At 40.8% G+C, this 24946-nt stretch overlaps 1 protein-coding gene across 1 annotated transcript; it reads left to right on the top strand.

Moving 5' to 3' along the window:
- Nucleotides 1-7820: 7820 nt before the first annotated feature.
- LOC137299086 (uncharacterized) lies at nucleotides 7821-23656 on the top strand. Its single transcript, XM_067831581.1, has 8 exons — nucleotides 7821-8012; nucleotides 16849-16920; nucleotides 17533-17562; nucleotides 17720-17910; nucleotides 18202-18290; nucleotides 18928-19188; nucleotides 19885-20015; nucleotides 20258-23656. The coding sequence occupies exons 1-8, from the start codon at nucleotides 7888-7890 to the stop codon at nucleotides 21804-21806; spliced, it is 2448 nt and encodes an 815-aa protein (XP_067687682.1). The 5' UTR covers nucleotides 7821-7887; the 3' UTR covers nucleotides 21807-23656.
- Nucleotides 23657-24946: the final 1290 nt, after the last annotated feature.

The following is a 24946-nucleotide window of genomic DNA, read 5'->3' as shown; positions in this document are numbered from 1 at the left end:
TCAACGTGGAGACCAGTCAGGAACCACAGTCACGTGACAAATATATCCATACAATTCACAATTGGTTCTTTTGTGTCTATGGATATACCCAACGAACAAATAGTTACTAAAGTAAGTCTGCTCCTTTCGTGGTACGATCATTTTTTGTTATGGAATTCCAGCGAATATGGAGGAATTGAAAAGATTGCTCCAAAGAGAGGAACCGTTTGGGAGCCAAGTCTACTTGTTCCCAATGCTGTCCAACAGTGGGATGTGGTCACAGATTCAACAGCGTCTTTGTCAGTTGGTAGTACCGGACTTGTCATTCTTCTCCTCGGAGGACCACTCAAAACGTCTTTCCCTGTGGATATGACGAGGTTCCCCTTTGATACGCAGACCATATCAATCAGTCTGTACCCTGTGCAATACGATCGAAACGAAGTAGTGTTTTCAGCATCACAAGATTACGACATCCCAGATAGTTTGAGGTCCCACGGCGAATGGACGATGAAAAGCTACTCTTTTCAAGTTCTTCTGAATAGCAGCTGTTGTGGTGTTGAGTTTCGAATGACAATCCAGAGGAAACCCACCTTTTACATATTATCAATACTGCTACCCACCAGTCTTCTGTCCTTTCTCAACATGGTTGTGTTTGCAGTTCCGGCAGAATCTGGTGAGAAGTTATCCTTCTCGCTGACGACAACGCTCTCACTGGCTGTTTACATGAGTTTTGTAAGTCAGATTATGCCTAATAAATCGGTGCCTCTGTCCTTCATGGCTGTGTATCTGGCGACAGTTGTGTGTCTCAGTGCACTTGCAATCTTAGCAACAGTTATGGTCCTTCGTCTTTATCACAAACCGGAAATGGAACTGCCGCCATTTTGGCTGACCCAGATTTTGTGCGTGAAGAAGTCTTCTGGTACTAATGTGACGTACCGTGAGGTCAGTGGTCAGCTGGACATGGTGTTTGGTATGGTGTTCGGACTGTTTGCTACCTTTGCATTTGGAACACAAATATACATGATGCTATTAGAAGACTGATGTGGACTTCTTCTCTTAGATTCTGGAATCGATATGGGCGACAGTCGTCAAAGCCATTTTGTTTTACCCATTTCTATATCAGAACTGTATCATATACATACACAAAGAACTAAGTTAAGCATCCTCTGCATTACCTCACGATTAAACGAGACCTGACCTTAAGCCTTTGGAGCATATCTGGGACATGATTGGTCGTCCTAAGCAACAAAAAGATCCTCCTGTACAGAACCTGGATCAGCTGGAAGCTGCTTTACACGAGGAATGGCATAGACTGTCCCCTCATAGGATCAGGCGGCTGACAGGGGGTATGAGGAGGAGAGTGCTCCATACAGTCCAATGCAGGTTAATCCCGGTATTGACCTCGAATCGAATCGCGTAAGACGCTCGAAATGTATATTTGGAATGTTCACATTCACCAATAAATTAACATTAAACATTGCAGGACCATACTTGTACAGGCACGGTTTGGTATGTATGAAAATCAGTGGGGTTTTATAAATGAGCACATATCATCATCAGATCAACATAGATTCCAACCAGTGTGTCGGTTTGGGGGCGTAATTAAGTTCTTTTGTGTATATTTAACTATATACCCTGAGCATTTACTCCACTTTACATCAGCTTGTCGTTGGAGAGGAGACGTCAGTAACACCTATATACTGCTGACACTACTGTATTTCACAAAAGTCTAGTTATGAACAGATTATGTATGAACCTGAACGCTCTGAAATGTGTGAATCATCTATTATAATGTCCCACAGCGTTTTGTCATTATTTACAAAAATTCCCAGAAAATCACTTGTAAACAAAGCTCGAAAGATAATCTCAATATTGATCTGTGCAACGTTTTTTGCAACATTTAATTTTGAAAGAACAGTGGAACTGGTATTATCATTAGCTACACACTCCCTTGTCAAATCGGAATTTATACAGTAAGTTCAAACTATCTTTAGATACGTTTTGAAATACTTTCATTGCAACAAAATGTGTATTTACAGGGATTCGTTTAGTATTCTGTGTACGAGACTACACACCAGGTGTGGAATGGAATGGAATGTGTTTATCTCTGCATCTCTGATCACTTTATGGTGAATCTTCGAGATATGTTATGTTCCCATAAGAAAGATTTATAACATAAGTTATATATATTTAAAAATGGCATTTTGATCACATTTTGCAGCTCATTTTTATAGAAGTAGCTCATCTCTGGTCACTTGTCTTGAAGCAGGGAGTTTGAGGCGGCACGGCCATTTTGGCAAGGTGCCTCTACCACTTTGACATCCAGGGAAGTAATTTCAGCATGCGTTGCAGACACAAAATCTTATTAGTTTCTTAGCAGCTATTTTGAACAAAGTATATACTAGGGCATCCACGAGACAAAATGCGTTTACCATAACCAGCCTTATTACCATCGTCTCCCAAAGAGTGGATAAATATAAGAACTGAGTTTCATGGTACCATGAACAGTAGGCAACTTTTACCTGTGAGAGGAGATCCCGATGTATATCAGTCACCCCACTGGTCTGATAATGGTAAACCTTGAAACAACTTGAGATGAACCTGGATCGAATTAAGGACCATTGGTTCCACCCAAAGAATGACATCTATTATAAAGCGTCGCACTGAAAATGAAGTTCACTTAAGTCATTCTGTTTCAATATGTACAGGAGAGGATATAAATAGAGGTCACACTTTTGGAAATACTTGTAAATACTTTTTAGTATGCGACAGATCACTTTGACTGTTAGAACTCCACTCTGACCAATATTTCAGGCATGTCATTTTGATGTGAAGGGAAGGAGTGTGAGAGTGAATTGGACGTAGGTCGTTTTTAGCAATATTCTAGCAATATCACGGCGGGGGTCACCAGAAATGAGCTTCACACGTTGTACGAATCCTGGTCTTCGACACTACGAGCGAACTCTTTAAATAACCATTCGACTACCCCACTGCCCAAATACCGTATGGTAGTGGCTTCACGAAGGTACTCATTTTCCGATAATGCAGGGGAAAACTTTGTCATTGGTGCCTTGCAAAACTACACAGTCGTAACCTAACTTCGCGGATAACCTTGATTCCTGGATCGCGGAAATTATTAAGTCAGCTCGTAATTAAGAACCGACTGACGTCACAAAGCGGTACTTTTGATGTATTACACGCAAGTTCATTCCTGCATTACACGCAAGTACATTAAATATGATTGTCCAGCACTGAGATAAATAGCCCCAGATCACTAATACCACCATTGCCAAATTTTCTTTTTCCAAAATGTCAAGTGAAAAAGATGCCGTTAGGTCCAGCGTTCTCACTTCTCGTTGTCTGCTTTCCTTGGTGTCAATACTTACTGCATTGGGCTGTCGTACATAGTGATATAAAGTAACCAACTACGTAAACCACGAAACAAGGTGACGTCACATTTTGTGGGCATATGAATGGGTGATGATTGCAAATGGCTTCGGTAGACCAACGTTTCATTCACGAGCGGAATATTAGGCATTTTCAGGTTATCAGACGATTGACATCGCAGCTCATAGTGCAGAGTCTCGACATACCACTACCAGCATGCTGCCCGTTTAATCACAGGTGACTTCCCACATACATCTTAACTCATGTTCGATTCACAGCTGGTCATTGTAGTTGTAAATGGCAATAAATGTCATAAAAGATGTGCTGCTTGTGAAGATGAAGGTGTTGGAAATCTTACAGTGGGATAAGGCAGAGAGTGCTATTTCTTTGGCAGACTCAAGAAGAACGGGAACAAACCCATTCCGTCCAAGGCTGTTGTCACCAAAAGTCGCCTTTCACGAAACGTCTGTAGCTTCCGCTGCACAGAATACTGAGTCGAGTGACGCGTGGTGCTCCGGGTTAGAATTGACCTTCAGTATCTCATGCTTGTTGTGAGAATCAGTTGGTCAGGCTTGACACATTGTTGACACATGTCATCGTAACCCAACTACGTAGAACGATGCTCATGCTGTTGATCACTGGGTTATCAGGTCCGTTATGTACGGACCATATAGTTGGAATACTGGTGAGTGCGGCGTGAACTATCAAATCAACCAACCAAGTTGAGTCGAACAAATGTAGAACCAAATTCCTGTCTCACAGATTAAACAGAATCTGACATAAAATCAAGTTACAGCTTTCTTTGAAGACCGAATTCAAGATCTTCATATGTATACATCAATATCCAGCATGACAAACCTATAGCGTAAACTCCTCTTCATGATACACAGGATATTTGTTTCTCACATAATGACATCCCGCATAAATAATACAGGTTCTCAGAAAATACTACAATTTCCATAGCTCCTCGTGAACACACAGTATAGACCAGACAAGTTTCCGGTATCACTCAGAGAGATCAAACACTTTTAGGTTTTTGAAGTTTTTTGATAGCTCAAACTCAGATCGAGGTTCTACAAAATCAATAGGTTGGAAATGAAAAACGGGAGCTACTGATCGACTCAAAGCCTAATAGGCGAAATACGTATGATCCTACTCGTGCGGCTGTTTGAAATTTGAAGAAGGGGGTTTCGGCAAGGAGTAGACATTATTAACTGCTCGCCTGTTTCCGTATCATTTCAGTCGGAAACGTGGCTCGGAGTCGCCACAAAGTTTGCCTTAATCAGACGTATTGTTCACTGGTGGTCAAATGTCCAACTCTCCTTCACTGATTTGTAGCCTGAAGAAACTAGTGACCACCTCATCTGTTGCACTGCTGGGTCTATGAACAGAACATAATAACCAAGCCACACATTATGACAAAAGGGATGACTTCAAATTTACAAATGTTGATTTCCAGCACCTGTGGACTTTGGTGTCGACATTAGAATAGTTTTTGAGCATGCTCAACGTTGGACTCTCACTCAAAACCTGCTTGAGCAGGATTATAACGGTTCAGATTTGTTAAAGCGCTGAAAACGTCTTACAGCAAATATATTGATTACATTTCTAATTTTGACATACAGACATCAGGTCCGATACCATATCCTATAACGATATGTACCAATATTGCTTCCGTGTTTTTTCAAGTGAACATTTTACTTTCCTTTGCATGTGTTTGCGACCTTCTTTGCAAAGATTCCCTTCAACATCAAGACAACAAGAGAACTCGCCTTGCTGATGATTAAACCTTTGTGGAATCCTTTGCATTATTACCTTAAAGGAATGAGTGAGTGAGTTTTACGCCGCTTTTATTCCAGCAAAATCACGACAGGGGACACCAGAAATGGGCTTCATACATAGTGCCCTGTAGGGGATATCATAACACCATGATAAGAAATGTTGGTGGTAATTGATGACAAATGATGCTGATGATGATGACGACGACGACTATGATGATGATGACGATGATGATGATGATGATGATGGTGGCGGTGGTGGTGGTGATGATGATGACGATGATGACGATGATGATGATGATGGTGGTGGTGGTGGTGGTGATGATGATGATGATGATGATGATGATGATGATGATGATGATGATGATGATGATGGCCGCTAATGTTACCCAGGTGTGAATAAATATCGAAAGTTAACATACACCTATTTGCCCTCCGAACATTGAACGGTTATCAGTCATGGTGGATATCTCCATAGAAATGATTTATTAATAATCATATATCTACCAATACAAGTGATCTCATAAAAGTTTATTATTTTTCCTCACAGCTAAACCTATCTCTTGAATAAATATTTTGGTAATTAAGGCACTATCGCCGAGGACATCTGTCAAGATTGTCCTTAATAACAAAATAATCATTCAATGGTAAATCAGTTTCCTCAGGCGAACTCAGTTACTCAATCAAAAGCTTTATGACGGTAGTTTATTAATTGGCTTTCTGTGACATTACCCTATCTCTGCCATCAGTCTGAATCACTTTTAACCTGTCAAGTGATTTGCACGTTGTAAAAGTTCAGACAACAGTAGGCTTCCATGGACACGATGATATTTAAAAAAGTGGGAAAAGAACCAACAGAATTGTACATCAATAATGATGCACTATCTCCCCAGGTTTTTTTGTAATTTGGGGGACGAGAAATAAAACAGATGTATTTTTGTCCGAATGCATGTCAATGTTTGCAGTCCTAATCGCAATACAAAGCATGCAGCTTAGAAATAATTGGTTTATAGATTTGTTTGAGACGAATTCGTCAGTGTAGTGGTTCTTGAAAACGTTGCCCTTGGCAACCTTAAAGATAGCATACCTTCATTCCTAAACCATGTGCCATAGATCAATATCCAGTTCAATATTGATATATTTGTCATGGCTCCACAGGAGCATGACAATGCATGCTTGCATGTTCTTTGTTAAAATATGTTTTATCTGCTATTGGAACAGAAAAAATGAAAAAAATTATATTGAACATTTGTTGTGACGTCATATACCGACGTAAAATAAAATGGCTGTCCTCGAACGGTTAGCAGAATCGCATTGACAAGAAGATGTTAAGGCGACAAAAGCCATGGGTGGTAACAGGACGGTAACAGTTGTATCATGTTTCTGTCTAATTTAAAAATTTGATTATTTCCGAATTTGCTTATCGGGACAAACAGAGAGACAACGAGTGGTCATTGAAGTTACTTACCGACGTGTGTGTGTGTGTGTGTGTGTGTGTCTGTGTGTGTGTGTGTCTGTCTGTGTGTGTGTCTGTGTCTGTGTGTCTGTGTCTGTGTGTGTGTGTGTGTGTGTCTGTGTCTGTGTGTCTGTGTGTTAGAACAATATGTATTGCACACCCACCAGAACCTTTCTCCACAAAGCGACCGTGAAGGGTAGAATAGGCCTTCAGCAAGCCAGGCGACTATGCTTGTCGTAACAGGCGACAAACGGGATCGTGTGCTCAGGCTCGCTGACTTGCTTGACACATGTCATCGGTTCCCAACTGCGCAGATCGATGCTCATGATGTTGATCACTGGATTCTCTGGTCCAGACACGATTATTTACAGATCGCCGCCACATAGCTGTAATATTGCAGAGTGCGACGTAAAACTAAACTCAGTCACTCACTCACTCGCTCACTCTTCCACAAAGCGATCGTCACACTAAAAGTATAATAATTACCATTTTTCAACTTTGAATTGTGACTACTGTAGCGCTATGTGTATCGGATTTCACACAGGAGACAAATGGCATCCATACACAAGGGACGCAAAATAACAATACCAAATAAGGACAAGACACAGTTGCAATTCTTCAGTGGCACCAGGATCTGCTGATTCCCGCTTTGAATCCCAGATTTGTACTGATCACCCATAATGGTTTCTCATAGGTATTCATTTTAAACAAGCAACAAATGGAAATGTGTGTTTTGTATGTTACACGACTCCCACCCCTCACCCCCCGTATTTTTAGAGGGGCACTACAAATTTGACGTCAATAATTCACAATTGAATTTCCTATGTTTCATAATTTTGTTTTCGTTTTTAAGTTCTAAGGTCCCAAAAGGAGCAAATGACTTTTTAATTATTTTTTCCAGATCAATGTAAATGTAGTTTACGGGGAAAATGCAGAAAAAGATATTATTGAAAACTGTTCCAAGACCAACTTCTAAAATGCCACTGAAAGAAGTTGTTCCTCGACCGAATCAAATGCTGCCTAAGTTAATATCACTTGTCGGACAGGATATGCGGGTTAAACCGCTCACACGCACTACTTAACACTGTATGGGTTACGGAAATCTCCGATCATAATCGCTATCGTGTAGCATGTACTGAAATGGGCGCTAAGGTGTGCGCGTCTCGCTACCAACCCAACTCGCGAGATCGGAGCATGCCAACCGAGTAACTAAGGACGCTAGTGCCCGGATGCAGTCGGTAAGCGAGGACACTTCTGTTCGAAAGGCGAAAGTTTCAGACAGTGAATATGACATCGCTTGAAATTCGACCAGCTCGCGATCTCAGTAGAAGAGAACCACCGGAATGGGGTACAGGGAAAGCTAAAGAGCATGTAGATCCGTGGATACCTCGGACACCTACCTGGCATTATTCGTAAGTATTGCGGTAGAGCTAGGCACACCCTTGTGAGTATTGTTGTTATCAGGTGTGTTCTATCAGTTGTGGATTATTGTCACTGAGTAGCTATGTACACAATAATGATCTCAGTATTTGTCCACAAAGCTGTGATCCCGTCTTCAGCTACCGTCAATTATGACAATGATACCATACAACATATACATAATGTATGGTCTTATATATATCAAGCTATATGATGACATTATAAGCATTTAGTTGAAATTCATACATATATTAGACTTGATTAAAAATATGAATATATAAATGAATGCCATAACTTGAACTGTGTGAATATAATATTTATGTAGAATACGTAATTAGAAGATTAGAATTAGAAACTATGATCGTGTTTACTCAAAATACATGTTTACTCTTAATATATGTTGATAAAGACAACATGTTCTGTTTACTCTTTCGTTATCTACTGGCAAATGGCATTAGTCATATCATGTAAACTCATTTGCCACATGCCCTTTAGATCAGCAATCCATCGAAATCACCTTAATCATGGAAACATTTTCCATAGTAACCTTTATTTGGTATTACCCATTAGTCTGAAGATTAATATTTAACGTCGGTAGACAATATCTGATGTCGAGAAGGCACCGGGTATTCTGTGGAGTTAATTAATAGTTAATGTGACTTGCTGTGCGTCCTGAGCGCCAAGGATACGTAAATAGCTACATACAGCGTTGATTGTGATATGTGATTAATGGTGTTTTGGGATCGAAGGTAATGTTGGAATGGCTTCACTCGTCGTTGAGGCGGGAGGATGATCTGTCGTGTGTATCAGAGTAATAGCAGCAACGGCTGTATTATAACCTATAACATAACAAGGGCGGGATGTTTACTGTAATTACTCTTAGCATTAGTGCGTACAATAAATGTTCATATTACACACAGACTGATTGATGGTTCATGGATTGATTGGTGTTAAGAGACATAAGTCTTTCGACTGATAGGTATTTCGACAACAGATTGCCCTGTAATGTAGCACTCTTAATAAAAGCGGAGTAGCTACTAGTCTAACACACCTTGAAGACGACGAGAGATAGTAGAAAAGGAAGATGACGTACACAATGATAGTGAGAAGAAAATTCATTAAACCTTCTGCTGCTTCTAATGACACATCCATCCCTTAACAACAGGAAAGAACGTATATGTACCTAAACCTAACACGATTAACCCAAACCAGCAAGTCGACAAATCGTTCCACCTGACGGAACAGATTGTCGCATTTAAAGTAATCGATAATACCAAGGGTGACGCCATTTGCTATAGCTGTCTTGCATGTCCAGTTAGGCAGAACGACCAATGTTACAACTCCTTTGTATTACCCAGATCGTTTTATAGCTGTATCCAACACCTGGACTGTTATACCATGTTCTTCTTGCTACACTTCCTCTGATCATTGCTTATCAATGTACGTATATCTATCAGTTAGTTCAACAGACATGTTAACCTAATCCCGTCTTAGTGCACTGAGGTCTACATCACACTAACGTGCTATTATCTCTCTTTAAGCTGAATGTATAACGTATACTTTGGTATACATAAACCGCCTACCATTTACACACAGTTGGGTATTCGGTGATTTAGAGTTGTCCAGCTGTATCCGACTAGCATCGTTTTCCCTAGTCTTGACAGGATCCGCTGATCCTGGGTTTGAATCCTAGACTTATCATGATTATGATCCTAGGCCCACTTGCACAAAGCGATCTTCGCGCTATGACTATCTTAAGCCTATATTACAGAATGGGAGTTACAATCATTGTAGTGGTAAGATCACTTTGTGCAAGTGGGCCCAGATTTGTAAGAACACTATACCCATGTACGTGGTGCTCACCTGCATCGTTTCGGGTTTTACTCCACATGAAGCTGGGGTCGGTGGGGTGGCCTAATGGTTAAAGCGTTTGCTCGTCACACCGAAGACCCTGGTTCGATTCTTGATAAGGGTACACTGTGCGAAGCTCATTTAAGGTGTCCCCCGCCGTGATCTTGCTGGAACATTGCTAAAAGCGGCGTGAAACCATACTCGCTCACTTACACTCACACTACTGAGTGAGTGAGTTTAGTTTTACGCCGCTTTTAGCAATATTCCAGTAACATCACGGCGGGGGACACCAGAAAATGGGTTCACACATTGTACCCATGTGGGGAATCGAACCCGGGTCTTCGGCGTGACGGGGGAACGTTTTAACCACTAGGCTACCCCTCCGCCCCTACACTCACACTAGGTCAGGTGAGGTGAAGTGAAATAGGGTTTTAAGTCGTACATACGAATATTTCGCTCATATGACGACGCACATGCATGCGTATGTGTGGTTGCTGTCACTAGCCCAGACTTAAGCTGGGTTTATACTGCTAGCTTACTATGATACCAATGCGGCAGTTTAAGCATGAATACCCGACTCAAACACATTATAGCGACTCCTAGCCGACCAGTCCTTGTTGTACCCATTAATGCCCAGTGCCGGGAAAGGGCCAACAAGTACCATATTATAACGTCTTTGGGTATGATTTTCAGGAACCCGTATTTGCCATAAAGCACAAATAACAGGATCGGGTGGTCAGAAGCTCGACGATGTGACTGACACACGTCATCGTATCGTAAGATCGATGCTCATGCTGTTGATGATTGGATTTGTCTGGTTCAGGCTCTGTAATTTATCTCGCCATATAGCTGGAATATTGATGCTTGCGGCGTTTAACAACGAACCAGTCAATCATTTGAGTCAATCATTTACAGATCACGTGCCAAAATGTCTGTTGTAGTAATGTTGCTCACGCCCCCATTTTTAATCCACTTACATTTGGCATAAATGACCTCGCGGGATGATTGACAGGTGTACATGTCATGCGGTTAACAAGTGTCTATAGAGGGCAACATGTCAATATGTCATTAATAACACCATTCATGGATATTTCACACCCTGGACCTACCACAATCAAATGCCTCTCGCACTCCCTTATTTAATCCTCGTTTGAGCCTCTACCGCTTTCTTAATATAAATGTAGTCACACATTAGATATATGGATCTTTTAGGCGTTACTGACAGTTTTCAGACTTAAGTGATGACAACTGACATGTAGGAAATAACTCAATCGAACGGTTAACCCCGGACTTCACAAAGCGTACTGTAGAACTCGTACATTTTGTATGAATGATCTCGAAGGGTGATTGACAGATGTACATGTCATACGATTAACTAGTATCTATAGAGAGCAACATGTCAATATGTCGTTAATATCAACCTTCATGTATATTTCACACCCAGGACCTACAACAACACCCCTTCCATTCATTGTAACATTGTACCATACCCATTTGAAGTGACGCTGGATTAAAAACGTTCTTCTCGCTGAATTTAATGCAGTAATAATAAACACGCTTCAACCGTTGTCAACGACCACGTACCCAAGCGCGAAGAAGGTTATTGAGTTTAATGTCTATATAGCTTAAAGCTTTGTGCAGCCAGTACTATCTCGATTGACTGTCTGTTGTGCATGTAATATATGGCAGTAGAAATTGCGTGTATTGACTTGGAGGACTTGATTAAGCGTATGTTTTGACATTTGTTTGTAATGGTGTCCTATCAATAAATGGGGCATTTACAGTGTTATAATAAATAGTTTGGAAAGATCGCACAAATAGGATAGACTTAATTTTTTTCTTTCTTGTTTTTACAAGTCTCCTAGGCTTTACGTCTTCCTAATGCATTCGGTTTTAACTAAGTAATGGATATATACCCCTGTCAATAATATCTGTCACATCCCCCCACCCCCCATCCCCCACCCCCATCAATTTTATTTAATGGACTGGGGTGACAATAATTATTGACATGCGTATACGGAGATATATGGTATATATTAAATACAGAAATATTGAATTATAAGTAAAACACCTACACATTCTGTCCAGCAGTGAGCAATGTTGACATTGTTTACAACTAGACAAATACAGACCAGTGTGCGTGCTGTCAGATCCCTTTATCACGCTTAAACGATATTCCAGGTTAAGCACGCTCGTATTAACGACATTGCACTGTGTATTGCATAGAGAAGCTTATTTGCACTAATGCTCCTGTTATTATTATACTAGATATTTGTATAGCGCCGATATCCAGTTGGTCAGTTCAACGGCCCAAGGGCACTTAGTTTTTCCCCCCGATCATTGGATGTCCATCAAAACAGCACATCGTATTTTCAATCTCAGCTCCCTGGGGATCATACAACTCTTGCAGCCTACTAGGCGCACCGAGTTATTGTGGCTTTCCCATCTCTACTAGGTACCCATTTACAGCTGGGTGGACTGGGACACATAGTCAGAGTACTTTGTCCATGTTTACAGCACGTTGCTGTATATACCCACAACTAGGTGTCTGCACGTATTCATGTGGCCTTCATCTGGTCATATATCAACGGATTCGTGGGGTATTTTAAGTGCACATGGTTGTGTACTACACACTATGGGTTATGACAGCACTGCACACAAAGTTGACGCTAAGGGTTTTTACACCCGATCTAGCCTGGCGCCTTAGACAGCTCGCCCACCTCGACCCCATGTTATGGCGCGTTGTGTTAGTTATGAATTGTTAACCTGTGAAGATCCGGGTTAGAATTGATCTTCAGTAACCCATGCTTGTCGTAAGAGGCGACTAAGGGATCGGGTGGTCAGGCTCGCTGACTTGGTTGGCACATGTCATCGTATCCCAAATACGGAGATCGATGCTCATGCTGTTTTATGGCAAGCATGGGTTGCTGAAGGTGTCTGTGTGTGTGTGCGTGCGTGCGTGCAGGGCTTATCCAATGAGCATTGAATCTCTCGTGAAAATGGCGTTTACACACTTTTATCGCTATATTCGCCACTGGTATTACGGTGGGAACCACAGAAATTAGTTTCACACAATGTCGGGAATCGATCCCCGATCTACGAAGTAAATGATCCAAGGATTTAACCAATTGGTTACCCTATCACATCTCTCATACGAAATGTAATTATTCACGAAAGGGGAGTAGCTGTGTAAACTTTGTTCACTGTATGTTAGAATTAATGTGAGTCACACAACATGAAAAACCCATGTGGTATAGAACAACTGTAAAAAAAAGAATAGTGGCATTTATCATGTTCGTTATAATATTATCAAAATACGCCGTAGTCCCGTGCCACTAGTCTGCTGAGACCGTCGATGGTAACGTGGTCAGCACCACGAGAAGCGACACCTGCAGTAAAGGGTTAACAGCGGGGGCTTTATTGACAAGAGACGGTCGATACAAATACCGAATCTCCTGTGACAACTTGAAGCTGGTTTTATTGAAGAGAATGTAATTGTCGGGGTTAAAAGCGTTGACCTGGAGACGCGAATCATGCTTCACGATAGAGAAATGGATAACACGACAAAAGCTGTCAACAAACACATTGTGATATCACCTTGTGTTGCTTTTTGTCACCTGTTATGCCCTCGAGATTTAGGGCGGAAGCGTGGGTGTTATGGCTGTCAAAACGAATCGTAGATGAATATATTCGACCTGGTGGCATACGGTGGAATTAACGCTTGGTTAAGCCAACATAGCAGAATTCAGCGAATTAAGGTTTGTTTGTTAAGTGTGACTGACTCAGTTTTTTATAAAATCCAACGAGGGTGTCGGCGTGAGTGAGTATAGTTTTACACCGCTTTAGCGATGTTCCAGCAGTGTCACTGCAAATTAGTGTTGAATGTTCTCATCAGTTTGAACTGACACGTCAAAATGTGTTTACAGACCGTCACCATATAGCTGGAATATTGCTGAGTGCGGCGTAAAACTAAGCTCACTCACTCGTTAAAACCATAACTAACAATACAAAGCGATCACATCTGGGTAGCCAAGTGATTAAAAGCGTTCGCTCGTCACGCCGAAAACCAGTTCGATTCTCCACAACTGTACAATGTGAAGCCCATTTCTGATGTCCTCCGCAATGATATTGCACAAATAGTGTTAAATCGGCTTAAAACCCAACTCACTCACTAACACTCTCTTGCCATCTGCTGAAGTATATGTATTAATTATGTATCGTCCAATCTGATTTTCATCGATCACTTTGTAGCTATCTATTGTCGTTATTACATCATCCATCCTTCAGTCCATTCATCCTTGTATTCAAATCAGCGACAATGGCTCTGTACTTAGTTGTCGGGAGTTACCTCCCCTTGTAATGCCAGAACCCTGTGATCAGTGGTTGCCCGTTTTGCCATGATTATAATTATTGGCTTGTCAGCTCTATATCACAGACTCACCGAAGTGTTACTCACCTGTATCCCGTATGTGTTAGCTAGGCCCTGGCGATGGGTGGGGTGGAGTGGGGCGGTTCGGTGTTTGTGCATGTGTGAGTAGTGGAGAAGGGAAAGTGAAGGGTCTCGAAGACAGAGATACTGGTTATTGATCCGTTGCGTTATGGTACTGTATTCGTAAAAAACAGAAACGAAACAATTATAATGCAGATCTCCGAATTCCCTGCAACTGAAGTTAATCTATAAATGTAAGTTATGAATTAATAACTATTAATTGGTTTCCTTTAGTGTGGCTCATTGACTATCGTACGCTAATTGCGGAAGTGTAATTGCACTCTTTCGACATGTATTTCTTTCTTCATCATTGACCCGGGCAGTATCCATGGTTACCGTATTTACTTTCGATCTCTTGTCGTTAATTAATGTCCACGTGAGATAACTTTGTTTGTGCTTGATTGGGAATCCGCGCGTTCAAAAAATATCGATCTCAGTGTTTCATTTTGTTTCTCTCTCACAGCCGATCGGGTTCATTCTTTGATCTGTTTAATTATTGATCTGTTGCCAAGCACCAACAGGCTACGTCACAAAGAAACGTCTGTGACGGAGAGTGAGAGCGATGATTCAGTCCTCTAAATCCGATTCTGAACGCTGTCAAACATAACACTTATAACCTCCTACTGGGAGCAAATGTAAAATTCAATTTAAAATTGAAACATTGACACTAAATCATGCTTTTCACCTAACAGTTTTTATGGACAGTTAAAGAATATCACTCTAGACGGTTTGCACCTTCATACGAAAGTGGGGTGCTTGGGAGCTATGTGAGCGGTTTTGACTACACATGTATTTGTGTGTAAAAGTTATAGTAAATATGTGCATTTACTCATTTTTCATTGATTATGTATATTTACTGATTATGTATTTTTATTGAAGGTTTCGTAAAATATACATATTTACTGAAACCAAGATCTGATACTGGTAGAGTTAGCACGTGAGTCAAACAAAGTCTCCAGTCGTCTCCCTTGAATGGAAGGCTTCTTATAGAATATGAAAACAGGTTAGATTACTGATACATAAGAGAAACACCTACACATTCTGTCCGGCAGTGAGCAATGTTGACATTGTTTACAACTAGACGTTACTTTACATGTAAACATGCGAATAGCTCACATCTCCTTTTTGTCATTTCTCTAAAGACCAACAAGGCATGTATGTTGATCAAACTAACCACGTATGTTCATTAATAAACTGAACAAGCAAACAAATCCTTGTCTATATTTCATTCTTGATGAGATCTTGATTTCAGTAGTTGTGTCGAATGAATCAGTGTAGATTTCAATAAATGTACATAATCACTGATACAAAATCTGTAAATATACGTGTTTACATGTAAATATACATATTTCCTGATTGTACATATTTGCTGTAACATATACAGTCATTTCCTTTCATTTTGTTTGGAATAAGAGAAAACAGGCATCAACATCAGTACTGACATATTATCTTCATGTAGATGTACATCGTGGGTGGTCATTAACCACAATTAACTACAACATGAGAACCGTCAGGTAGCGCGACTCTCTCTCCCCTTCCCCTCCCACCCCCCTCCAAAACACACGCACACACACACACACGCACACACACACACACACACACACACACACACACACACACCACTCAAATATTTACTTCTGATAAATAATAATACACACCTAATAATAGATATTACTTATTTATTGATTCTACGAATGCAGCGAAACCTTAATTTCGAAAATAATTTACAACAGTACGACTAGCGACATACAAGAGGTCTTATCACATTAATAAATACTAAAGTAATACATTGGGTGACCTATGCAAGACTGAATGTAGAACACAGTGTGGTTTACCGCTTTCTCGTCATTAATCGCCTCTTTCCGTTGCATTTGCAACTACTCGCCTCTTTCCATGACCTACAAGAAGAAGACCGTGTGGTCAGTTCAGACTGTTCCCTTGTTAGTCCTGGTTTGATCCCTGACGTTGATGCAGCATAAGAAGCTCACTGCTGGTGTCACGGACCGTGAGAGATCCAGCGCCATGGTTTCCATTAAAACGCACTAAGCTTGTTAACACTTGACCGGGTCATGCTAGGCATTCAAACATTCAAATATTATAAATTTATTACTTTCTACAAGACAAAAATCGTAAGTCGTTAAAAAGCATTCACCGTTGAAATATTGGTATCCGGGTACTTGACAAACATTCATAGCATACATCACACTGCACCGTGGAATCTGGATACCACTTTACAAGGTTTGGCGTCTAGAATAGAAAAGTGCAGTACCTCTTTGTTCACATCCTTACTGGGTTCATACGATCTTGAAAAAGCCTGGAATTTGGGCGTCTTAGCCTTTAAAAGCCTGACAGAATCCTATTTTTGCCTTAAAAAGCCCGGGAAAAAAGTTTTGAATTTCGCTGTCCTTGTTAATTCTTTTTGCGTGTGTCTGATGTAATAAAGTTTGGAGTTACTTCCCTTGGTATTACATTTAGGAATTTATTTTCAGAGGTCAGCCTAGGGAGCAGTTGTACACCTTGACCCAACTGAAAAGAAGCAACTTGAGGAAAGATGACCAGCTGTGAGTAACGTTTAGTTTTATAATATAATTGTTAGAGGAAAACCCCTCCATTTTGAATTGATAGAGGCTTCATGGAGGTGGTAGGTTCTGCACCTTAGGACAATGTAGGCTTTAATCAGTGCGTTTGCGTTTCAGAATGGGCTGGACAGAAGGAAAAGATGAGGTTTAGGGAACTGTGAGACAGTCTGCTGATGACATGTCTTTAGATACTGGCGCCTCGTGTGTTCAGGGTTGATGACATAACTGTAAAAGACGACATGGCATGGCTGTAAATCAGTCGACTTGCTCTGATTGGGCACTTTTACCATTAACTAGACTTTAGTGCAACTTTGTTATGTATATTAGCTAAGACTAAATACTTGTCCAGGCAACAATACTATAAATATGAGGTCGAATATGTGCCGCAGGGCGATTGAATTATGTCGGGGGTCCACCCAAAACATAGCGTGAATGTCTGTAAAGAAGGGCGGATTATGTGTTATTATACGTGAATATGGGGTCCCATTGTAGGAGAGTGGCGAGGGTTCTTCAATTTGCTTCTCTGGTAAACACAGTGTCATTCATTTACTCTGATTATACTTATGAATGTGAACATTTTATCTTATTTTTCAGCATTCCTCGCCCACAAGACTCTGAAATGGGGTAAGCAGATAATACCACGAATATGAAATGAACAGTTTGAGAGAGAGAGAGAGAGATAGAGAGAGAGAGAGAGAGATAGAGAGAGATAGAGAGAGATAGAGAGAGAGAGAGTTGAATGGAAAACATATTCGAATAATAAATATGTTGATATTTCCAGGAAGGAACTCATCAACCTCCCCTTCCCCGCTGAGCACCCCTACACGTCTCATATGTCACAGTTTGCTGTGTTCCCCAAATTTGACTCACCGGAAGACCCAAAAAGGGGCGTGGCCGCTAGGAGTCAACAGCCAATCAACCCCGAGATGCCAGCTTCTGCGTTTGACGTCACAATAAAACATAAAACGAAAGGTACAACTTTCGAGTAAATTCATATTTAATTAATGTTATTATGAATCAAATACGAATGCAAAAAAATTGTATTCAGAAATTGGTGAACAATATTTGTCAACACTTTGTGTCCTTTCGTAAGCGGTAAGAAGTTGATAATGACCTTAGTAGCTAGTGGTTAAAGCGTTCGCTCGCCAAGCATAAGATTCGGGTTCGATGCCCACTTGGGTACAATGCCCATTTCTGGTATCTTCCACTAAAACAGTACCAAACCTCTAACTCACCAATATCACGACATGCCTGTTGCTGTAGGTTATGGAGACAGGCACGAGGTACAGGACTTGCCCAAAGAGTCAGAGAAGCAGGCTCTTTACTGGCGCGGTGAAGATTTCTTTGACCAGGTAAATTATTCAAAGAAACTCTAACTGAGGTTATTAAACGGTGTACACCTTCTTTTAGTAATATATCTCCGTTCTTGTTAGTTTACATATTTATAAAACATACCAGAATGATGTTATCATCTATTTCTATTCAAATTCTATATCAAATTTCTCTGTAAATGTTGAAATTTCAAATTATTCGAACGGCAGATACCAGTATTGAAGGATTGTTTCACATATTTTGTGCATTTATCGAGAGATAACAGTCACACGTTTCATAAATGTGTATTCTATAAATAGGCTTAAACACTAAGTTTGGAATTATTTGCAATTATACTATCAATCCCATATCAAAACTCCGAGCACATGACGCAATTCCTCATTGATATGGACAGTTGTGTTCTGATTGACCGGATTGCCAAATTTCGTAAATTATACATAGTATGAGGACAGAATTAGTACTCATTTTCCAAATATTGACAAACGGGATATCGCATCTGAAGGCACAGATCCTTTCTCTTAATATAAATTGTCAGTAATCAACCTAATAAATTTGTTCAAGCACGAATGTTACTGATAGGCCTCTTGAATATAGCTAATATTTTCCTAAATGCGGCATTAAACATCTCTTATTTTCTTATTGTTTTATGTTTTGCAGCTGGTAAAGACTCATGGGAACCGACAGCCATATTACCCGACCCCTCCAAAAGTCATCGCGCCAAACCTACAGGATCGACCAATGGAGATGAAGGTTTCAGACCGCACGGCAAACACACTGAGAAATGTCGAGCGATCTCATTGGACAACTAGTCACAGTCTAGATTATACAGGTTTAGGGCCAAGCAATACCCAGAAACTGGACAATCTAGACGAAAAGCGAGTCCGTTTCCTAGAGACTGGTGTCGAAGATGATAAATTGGTGAGTTGTGTTTCTTTTTCGGTTGATGTATAGCTAGGCAAACGCTTAGTCTCTGAAAATAAATCGTTTTGATTGCACCCAATAATCATATTTAAACAGAAAACGTGCCCAGGTGATACGGGAGATTCAGAACCTGAGGAAAAATAAACTTGCTTCAATTAGTATTTAGCATTGCAGAGAGGGCAAGACTACAGTGGGGGAATTGTGAGACAGACTAAATGAATGGCATGACCTGGGTTACTTCGATGGTCAGTATCTGTGGCTAGTTCCTGGTTGGCCTACATGGTGATCAAACGGAAGCTGGTGTAACATCGTACAATGTTTGCACTTACTGATCCAACAACGTATATGATGAGTTTGTTTTGTCGAAGGAAGCACTAGACCAATAAATCTGTTATTCCACTACCTATTCACCGGTAGCATGAAGATCCGGGTTCGGATTTGTCTTCAGCAATCCATGCTTGGCGTAAGAGGCGACTAACGGGATTGGTGCTCAGGCTCGCTAGATTCGATGCTTATGGTGTTGATCATTGGATTATATATTCCATTATATACAGACCGCAGTCATACAGCTGGAATATTGCTAAGTGCAGCGAAACGTATCGGGAAACAGTGTTTCTTTGCAATATTTATACATTTGAGCGTATTGCATTATACTGCATCAACGGCGATCATGCTGAACACTGTGTGTTGCAGTATCCACGGTCCAGCAATACCTTTGATCCACCGCGGCCAATGGAAGGGCGTATAGCTCGGATGTTGACCCCAAAACCAGCCAATCAGAAGATGATAGAAAGTGGAACACCCGTCAATCCCAACTATCAAAGGTAAATCAATATATATGCAATTAGATACAAAATCAAAGCGAACGCATCTTCCAAACATTACGGAGAAATTGTAATCCCAAATGTAACATACTGCTTTCTTAACTCAATGTAATCCGTATGTATCTTACATTACCTTGAATTTGATGTACCTTTGGCAAAAAGAGATTAAAATATGTACGTTGGGTTTTGCTTATGTTTGAGCCTGAGAGGACATTTTAAAATCTCGCATTTCACTTTTACAGAAAGATGACTCTAACCGAGAAGGAAGAACATCGACTGTTGAATGGTCAGAGTTACATAAACCTGCCGGACAGTAACACTGTTCAAAGTGACACTCTGTGGAAAGAGATGGACATGAGCTTCAAACCCGAACCAGCCATTAAGAAACTGGAGGACCTTAAGGCGACCCAGGAGAGCCAAGACGCGCCCTACCCTCCAACAGGTGCCCCTCCAGATCCAGAAGACAGTTACTTGAAAAAGACTAAATATGATCGTGACAATGAAATACAACAGATGGAGACTGAGAACAGGTGGAACCTTCTGGAGTTGCAGAAACCCAATCATGACATCACCCTCTTGAACGTGAAGTATCAACACGCTACGGACAAGGAGAAACCTCAGACGTTCTATGGCCACGAAGGAAAATACAACGAAGAAAGAGCTGGGTTGTACAAGACAAGCTATAATCCTCAGAGGCTGGCATATTCTATGAACAACCTATCTGAGTCAGGTCCAGAGATCATGAATACACTCCATTCTCACGTCGGGGCTGAGAAAATGCCCACGAAATTAAGTCACGACAATGATGAAGCTTTGAGGGGAAGCAGGACTCTGTGTTCAGCCCAGGCCAATCTTAGCGGGGACAGAAGGAACACCGAGGAGGTTCTTCAGCCCTACCAATTCAGGAAAGAAAACCAAAAACTGACGCTCCAGCCTAATGAATTAACAGCGAAGCCTCTTGTACAAGAGGGAGAGTTTCTACTGAAGGAAAGCACCATGGGGGACAGCTATAATGTCCACAAGTTCCTCCAGGAAAATGAGTTGCCAAGGAACGCTAGGACCGATCCTCAGCAAGTTATGTCCAACGAAAACCAGAGAATCAGCAATGTGAGAAGCAGGTCGGGCAACAGGACTTCCAAGAGCGTGCAGTTCTCCGACAACGTTACTGTAAGAACTGTCGTTCCTGACCAGCCGATAAGGTCTGGGACCGCACCTGCGGGTTTCACACGAGCTACCGGAAGGAGCCAGATGCTGGACACTGACGTGACGAACACGACGCAGTATGTGAGTCGCCAAGCACTATACAGTAAGGAGAACGAGAACCCTATGGAACCGTCCCTGACTCCGAGACATAAAGTCACGTTCCGGGCCGAATTTGAACCCCTGAAAGAACTGACGACATCAAAACAAGACATTATTACTCCCGAAAGAACCTTTAAGAGAAGGCCTAACGCTTTGTCGGAGTACAAAGATGAATTTGGAAGTCTGTCTACAAATTTTATGCCATCGAATTTGAAAAATACCATAGCTTATAGAACGTCATATGATAGTCAGTTCCCGAAGTTCAACCTGGACTTCAAGGACGATTCCAGGTTTAGCTGGGAGCCAGGGTGTGGAGTGCCACGCCCACAAACATCTCTTCTCCATATCCAGAACCGCTTCAACAGGTCTGCTATCAGGCGCAGCTTTCACGGAGATTTCAGAGAAGAAGCTCCGGATCTGAGAAAGAACATTTCTCGTGGGAAGAAGCATGATTTCAACGGCTTCAATACTCAGATTCTTCATGGCTGATTGACGTGCTTTTGTGATTCCTGCATACACTGTAAAGACGTGCCCACTGTTTATCTGGGACAGCGTGTACATTTCATGACGACGAAAATACGTTGATTTCCAGGGATATGTAAATATTTACAACCTTTTCAACATCACATTCATAGGTATTGGATCTCTAAAATGAATCAAGAGATTCTTCAACTTTTATGTTTCTGGTTTGGGGAAGGGGAAAGCCTTTCAACACAGACGCATCATCTGGGTTCATCCACGTTTTGCCCCGATTATGTTAGAAGATTATGTAAGATTACACTTATGTTCGCTCGTCAGGCTGAAGGCCCGGGTTCATTCCCTACATGGGTACAATGTGTGAAGCCCATTTCTGGTGTCCCCGGTCGTGATGTTGCTGGAATATTGCTAAAAGCGTCGTAAAACCAAACTCACTCACCTCACCAGTGTACCCGCTACATGTCTGAGAGTAGCATCAATTCGGGCATTCCTGTCACTTTAAGCAGACATGCGCCATTACTGGAACCCTGTTCAGCGTTTACCAACTCACTCTTCCAACTTTCACTGTATTTCACATTATGCTTTCAGTATTATGGAGTGTTATTCATGTTCTTATTTTTGTGACCTTATCGATTGTTTTCACTTACCACGCCATGACGTTTTTCGACATAAGTGAGAATTTACTGTGGAAAGGTCAATCAACATAAAAGCCCGGCAACAGTGGTTTCAAATGTGCGTCCACCATAAATCAGTCATTTCGTCATCAATGAATCAAAATATCGATTGCATTTACTCAACGATCCTTGACTGAAAGGATAACTAGCAGTATTACTGGATGACAAGAAAGTATTTGATTTTGCCAGTATGGTAATCAACCACTGAAAACAAGATTCTTAAATTGTTTCACTTTTAATCCCTGATATCCCGCCTCCTTTATTGCCTCATTGCGTTTACATTGTTCATAAATAATGATGCTTCTTGTAACTGGGGGGCGCTGGGGTAGCCAAGTGGTTAAAGCGTTCGCCCGTCACGCCAAAGACCCGGGTTCTAGTCCTGACATGGGTACAATGTGTGAAGCCTATTTCTGGTGTCCCCTACCACTATATGGCTTGAGTATTGCTAAAGCGGCGTAAAATGTAACTCACTCACTCACTTCTTGTAACTGATACTTGCACTAATGTGTCGTTAGAAAATGTTTCATCGCTTTTGGAAACAATCTCATCGCTTTTGAAAACGTACCGACAATGAATCATGTTTATGTTCGTTCTCCGAATCTTACAACAAACTCAACTTCAACTGGAGTTTTGTTTTAATATATATATGTTTTTGTCTAAATACCTTTCAAACACTTGCTTTTGTCGCTTACATTTTATTTACAAATGCACATATTTTTTTATTTGTGCAACTAATGCAAAAACTGTCATGAAAAAGTAATCGGAAACAGATATTATCATTACCAAGGGGCATGTTTAAGCACGAAGAAAATTTCATTTAGGGTAAAAGGGTTTTGCGTTTTGACTTTTCATGTTGCCGAAAAAAGCCTTTTCGGTTAAAATAAAATTAAACCCGGATTCTTTAAAGCCAATTGGTTGTTTTATAAGCTATTATGGGTGTGTATCATTGTGTAATATTCCTACGAATGTTGTGTTGTTTGCAATGTTGTTATTTTTCTATTTATTGTGATGCATGACAATTGTACCACGCCAGTATTATATACCAGCAATCGCGCTATAGTAAGGTGTTGTAAAAGGTGTGTCAACTCCAGTGTGTATGAAAACAATATACGAGTTCAAACTGCCTTTGTAACTGAAATTGTTCAATAATCTGTAAATTTCGAAATAAAATTTTTTCTGTGATTGTCATTATTTTCATTGGTCTCTAAAACTCTGATCCCGTACCAAACACACTGGCTAACAACCGCTGCTATGATTGACCTAGGTGCATTTACTTAGTGGGTGGCACAGTGGCTTAAGCGTTCGCTCGTCACGATTAAGGTCTGGGTTCGATTCACCACATAGGTACCATACCTGGTGTCCCCTTCTGTGTTGTCGCTATAATATAGCTAAAAGCGGCGTAAAACCAAACTCACTACTCACTTAATACATGCAAAACAATATATAATCATATATAGTATTAAACGAGCATTTCCCTCTCATTATTCATAATGAGGGGCAAGGTTGACCTGTGGGTAAAGCGGTGCTCGTCAAGCTGAAGACCCAAGTTCGGTTCCCAGTGTGTATTATGTCAATGTTCGGTGTCCAGTGTTGTTTTATGGATGATATGTTTCGAAACTCGGAACATCGCACAGCTTGCGTTTTCACTCGTAATTTAACAAGAGGTATTAAAATATCGAATCGAGTTGCACTGGAAGCGCTCGTTAAATCACATTTATGACCCTGTTGTGACATGGCCTAATCGTCAAATCTCAGATCGTCAAATTATACTATCCCCAAAAAGGAACGCATATGCAATTTGTATTTTGCATAATCTGTTAATTACCTATCGTATTCAAACAATCGTCCTAATATTTAACAGAAGTGTTGATAACATGAATGTACACAATTGCACAAGTAAAAAAATCGATGAGATTTCTTATAAGGATTATTTTGTCCTAAACTCTGTGAAGTCTTTGCAAAATTAAAAAAGGTTGTTAAACAAACTATCATTAAAATATTGCCACAGTTCACAGTTTATTACGAGGGAGGAGTGCGGAGAAAGGCACAGCCAGGTGTTCGAGAAGCATGTGCACAAGTGTCGACATAGTTTTTTATTCATTGACCTGGGCTGTGCTGTGCTGTGCTGTGCTGTGCTGTGCTGTCTCCATGCTTTCTGATTATTTCGACTAAGTACACTTACAATACATTGAAAATCGCTAATAGCACATACGCACAAACGCTCATGTGCACACAAAATCACACCCACACACACGCCCGCGTCTAAAAACCATTTATATCAAAGCGATGTTTGTGATTATGAGACTGATGTTCTGTCTTTCGAAAACAGAACTTACAAATGAATTTACCGGAAAATTGTTTGTTGTTAAACCCCTACTTGTAAATAATTTAGCTTTGACCAGACTATCTGATGATCGACATTATGATGACCAGTCCATGCAAATGGGGATCGATGACTGACTTGTACTCAACTCTGTA

Source organism: Haliotis asinina, chromosome 10 (assembly GCF_037392515.1).
Source record: "Haliotis asinina isolate JCU_RB_2024 chromosome 10, JCU_Hal_asi_v2, whole genome shotgun sequence".
NCBI lineage: Eukaryota > Metazoa > Mollusca > Gastropoda > Lepetellida > Haliotidae > Haliotis > Haliotis asinina.
Note: the sequence above shows the minus strand (reverse complement) of the source record. Positions and strands in the feature narration are given on the sequence as shown.

What these genes read in the sequence shown, in the direction of transcription:
- LOC137299086 (XM_067831581.1), top strand. Translation starts at nt 7,888, where the DNA reads ATGACATCGCTTGAAATTCGACCAGCTCGCGATCTCAGTAGAAGAGAA. An exon ending in CCACAAGACTCTGAAATGGG is followed by an intron (nt 17,563 to 17,719) that starts GTAAGCAGATAA and finishes TGATATTTCCAG; the next exon opens with GAAGGAACTCATCAACCTCC. An exon ending in GTCAATCCCAACTATCAAAG is followed by an intron (nt 20,016 to 20,257) that starts GTAAATCAATAT and finishes TCACTTTTACAG; the next exon opens with AAAGATGACTCTAACCGAGA.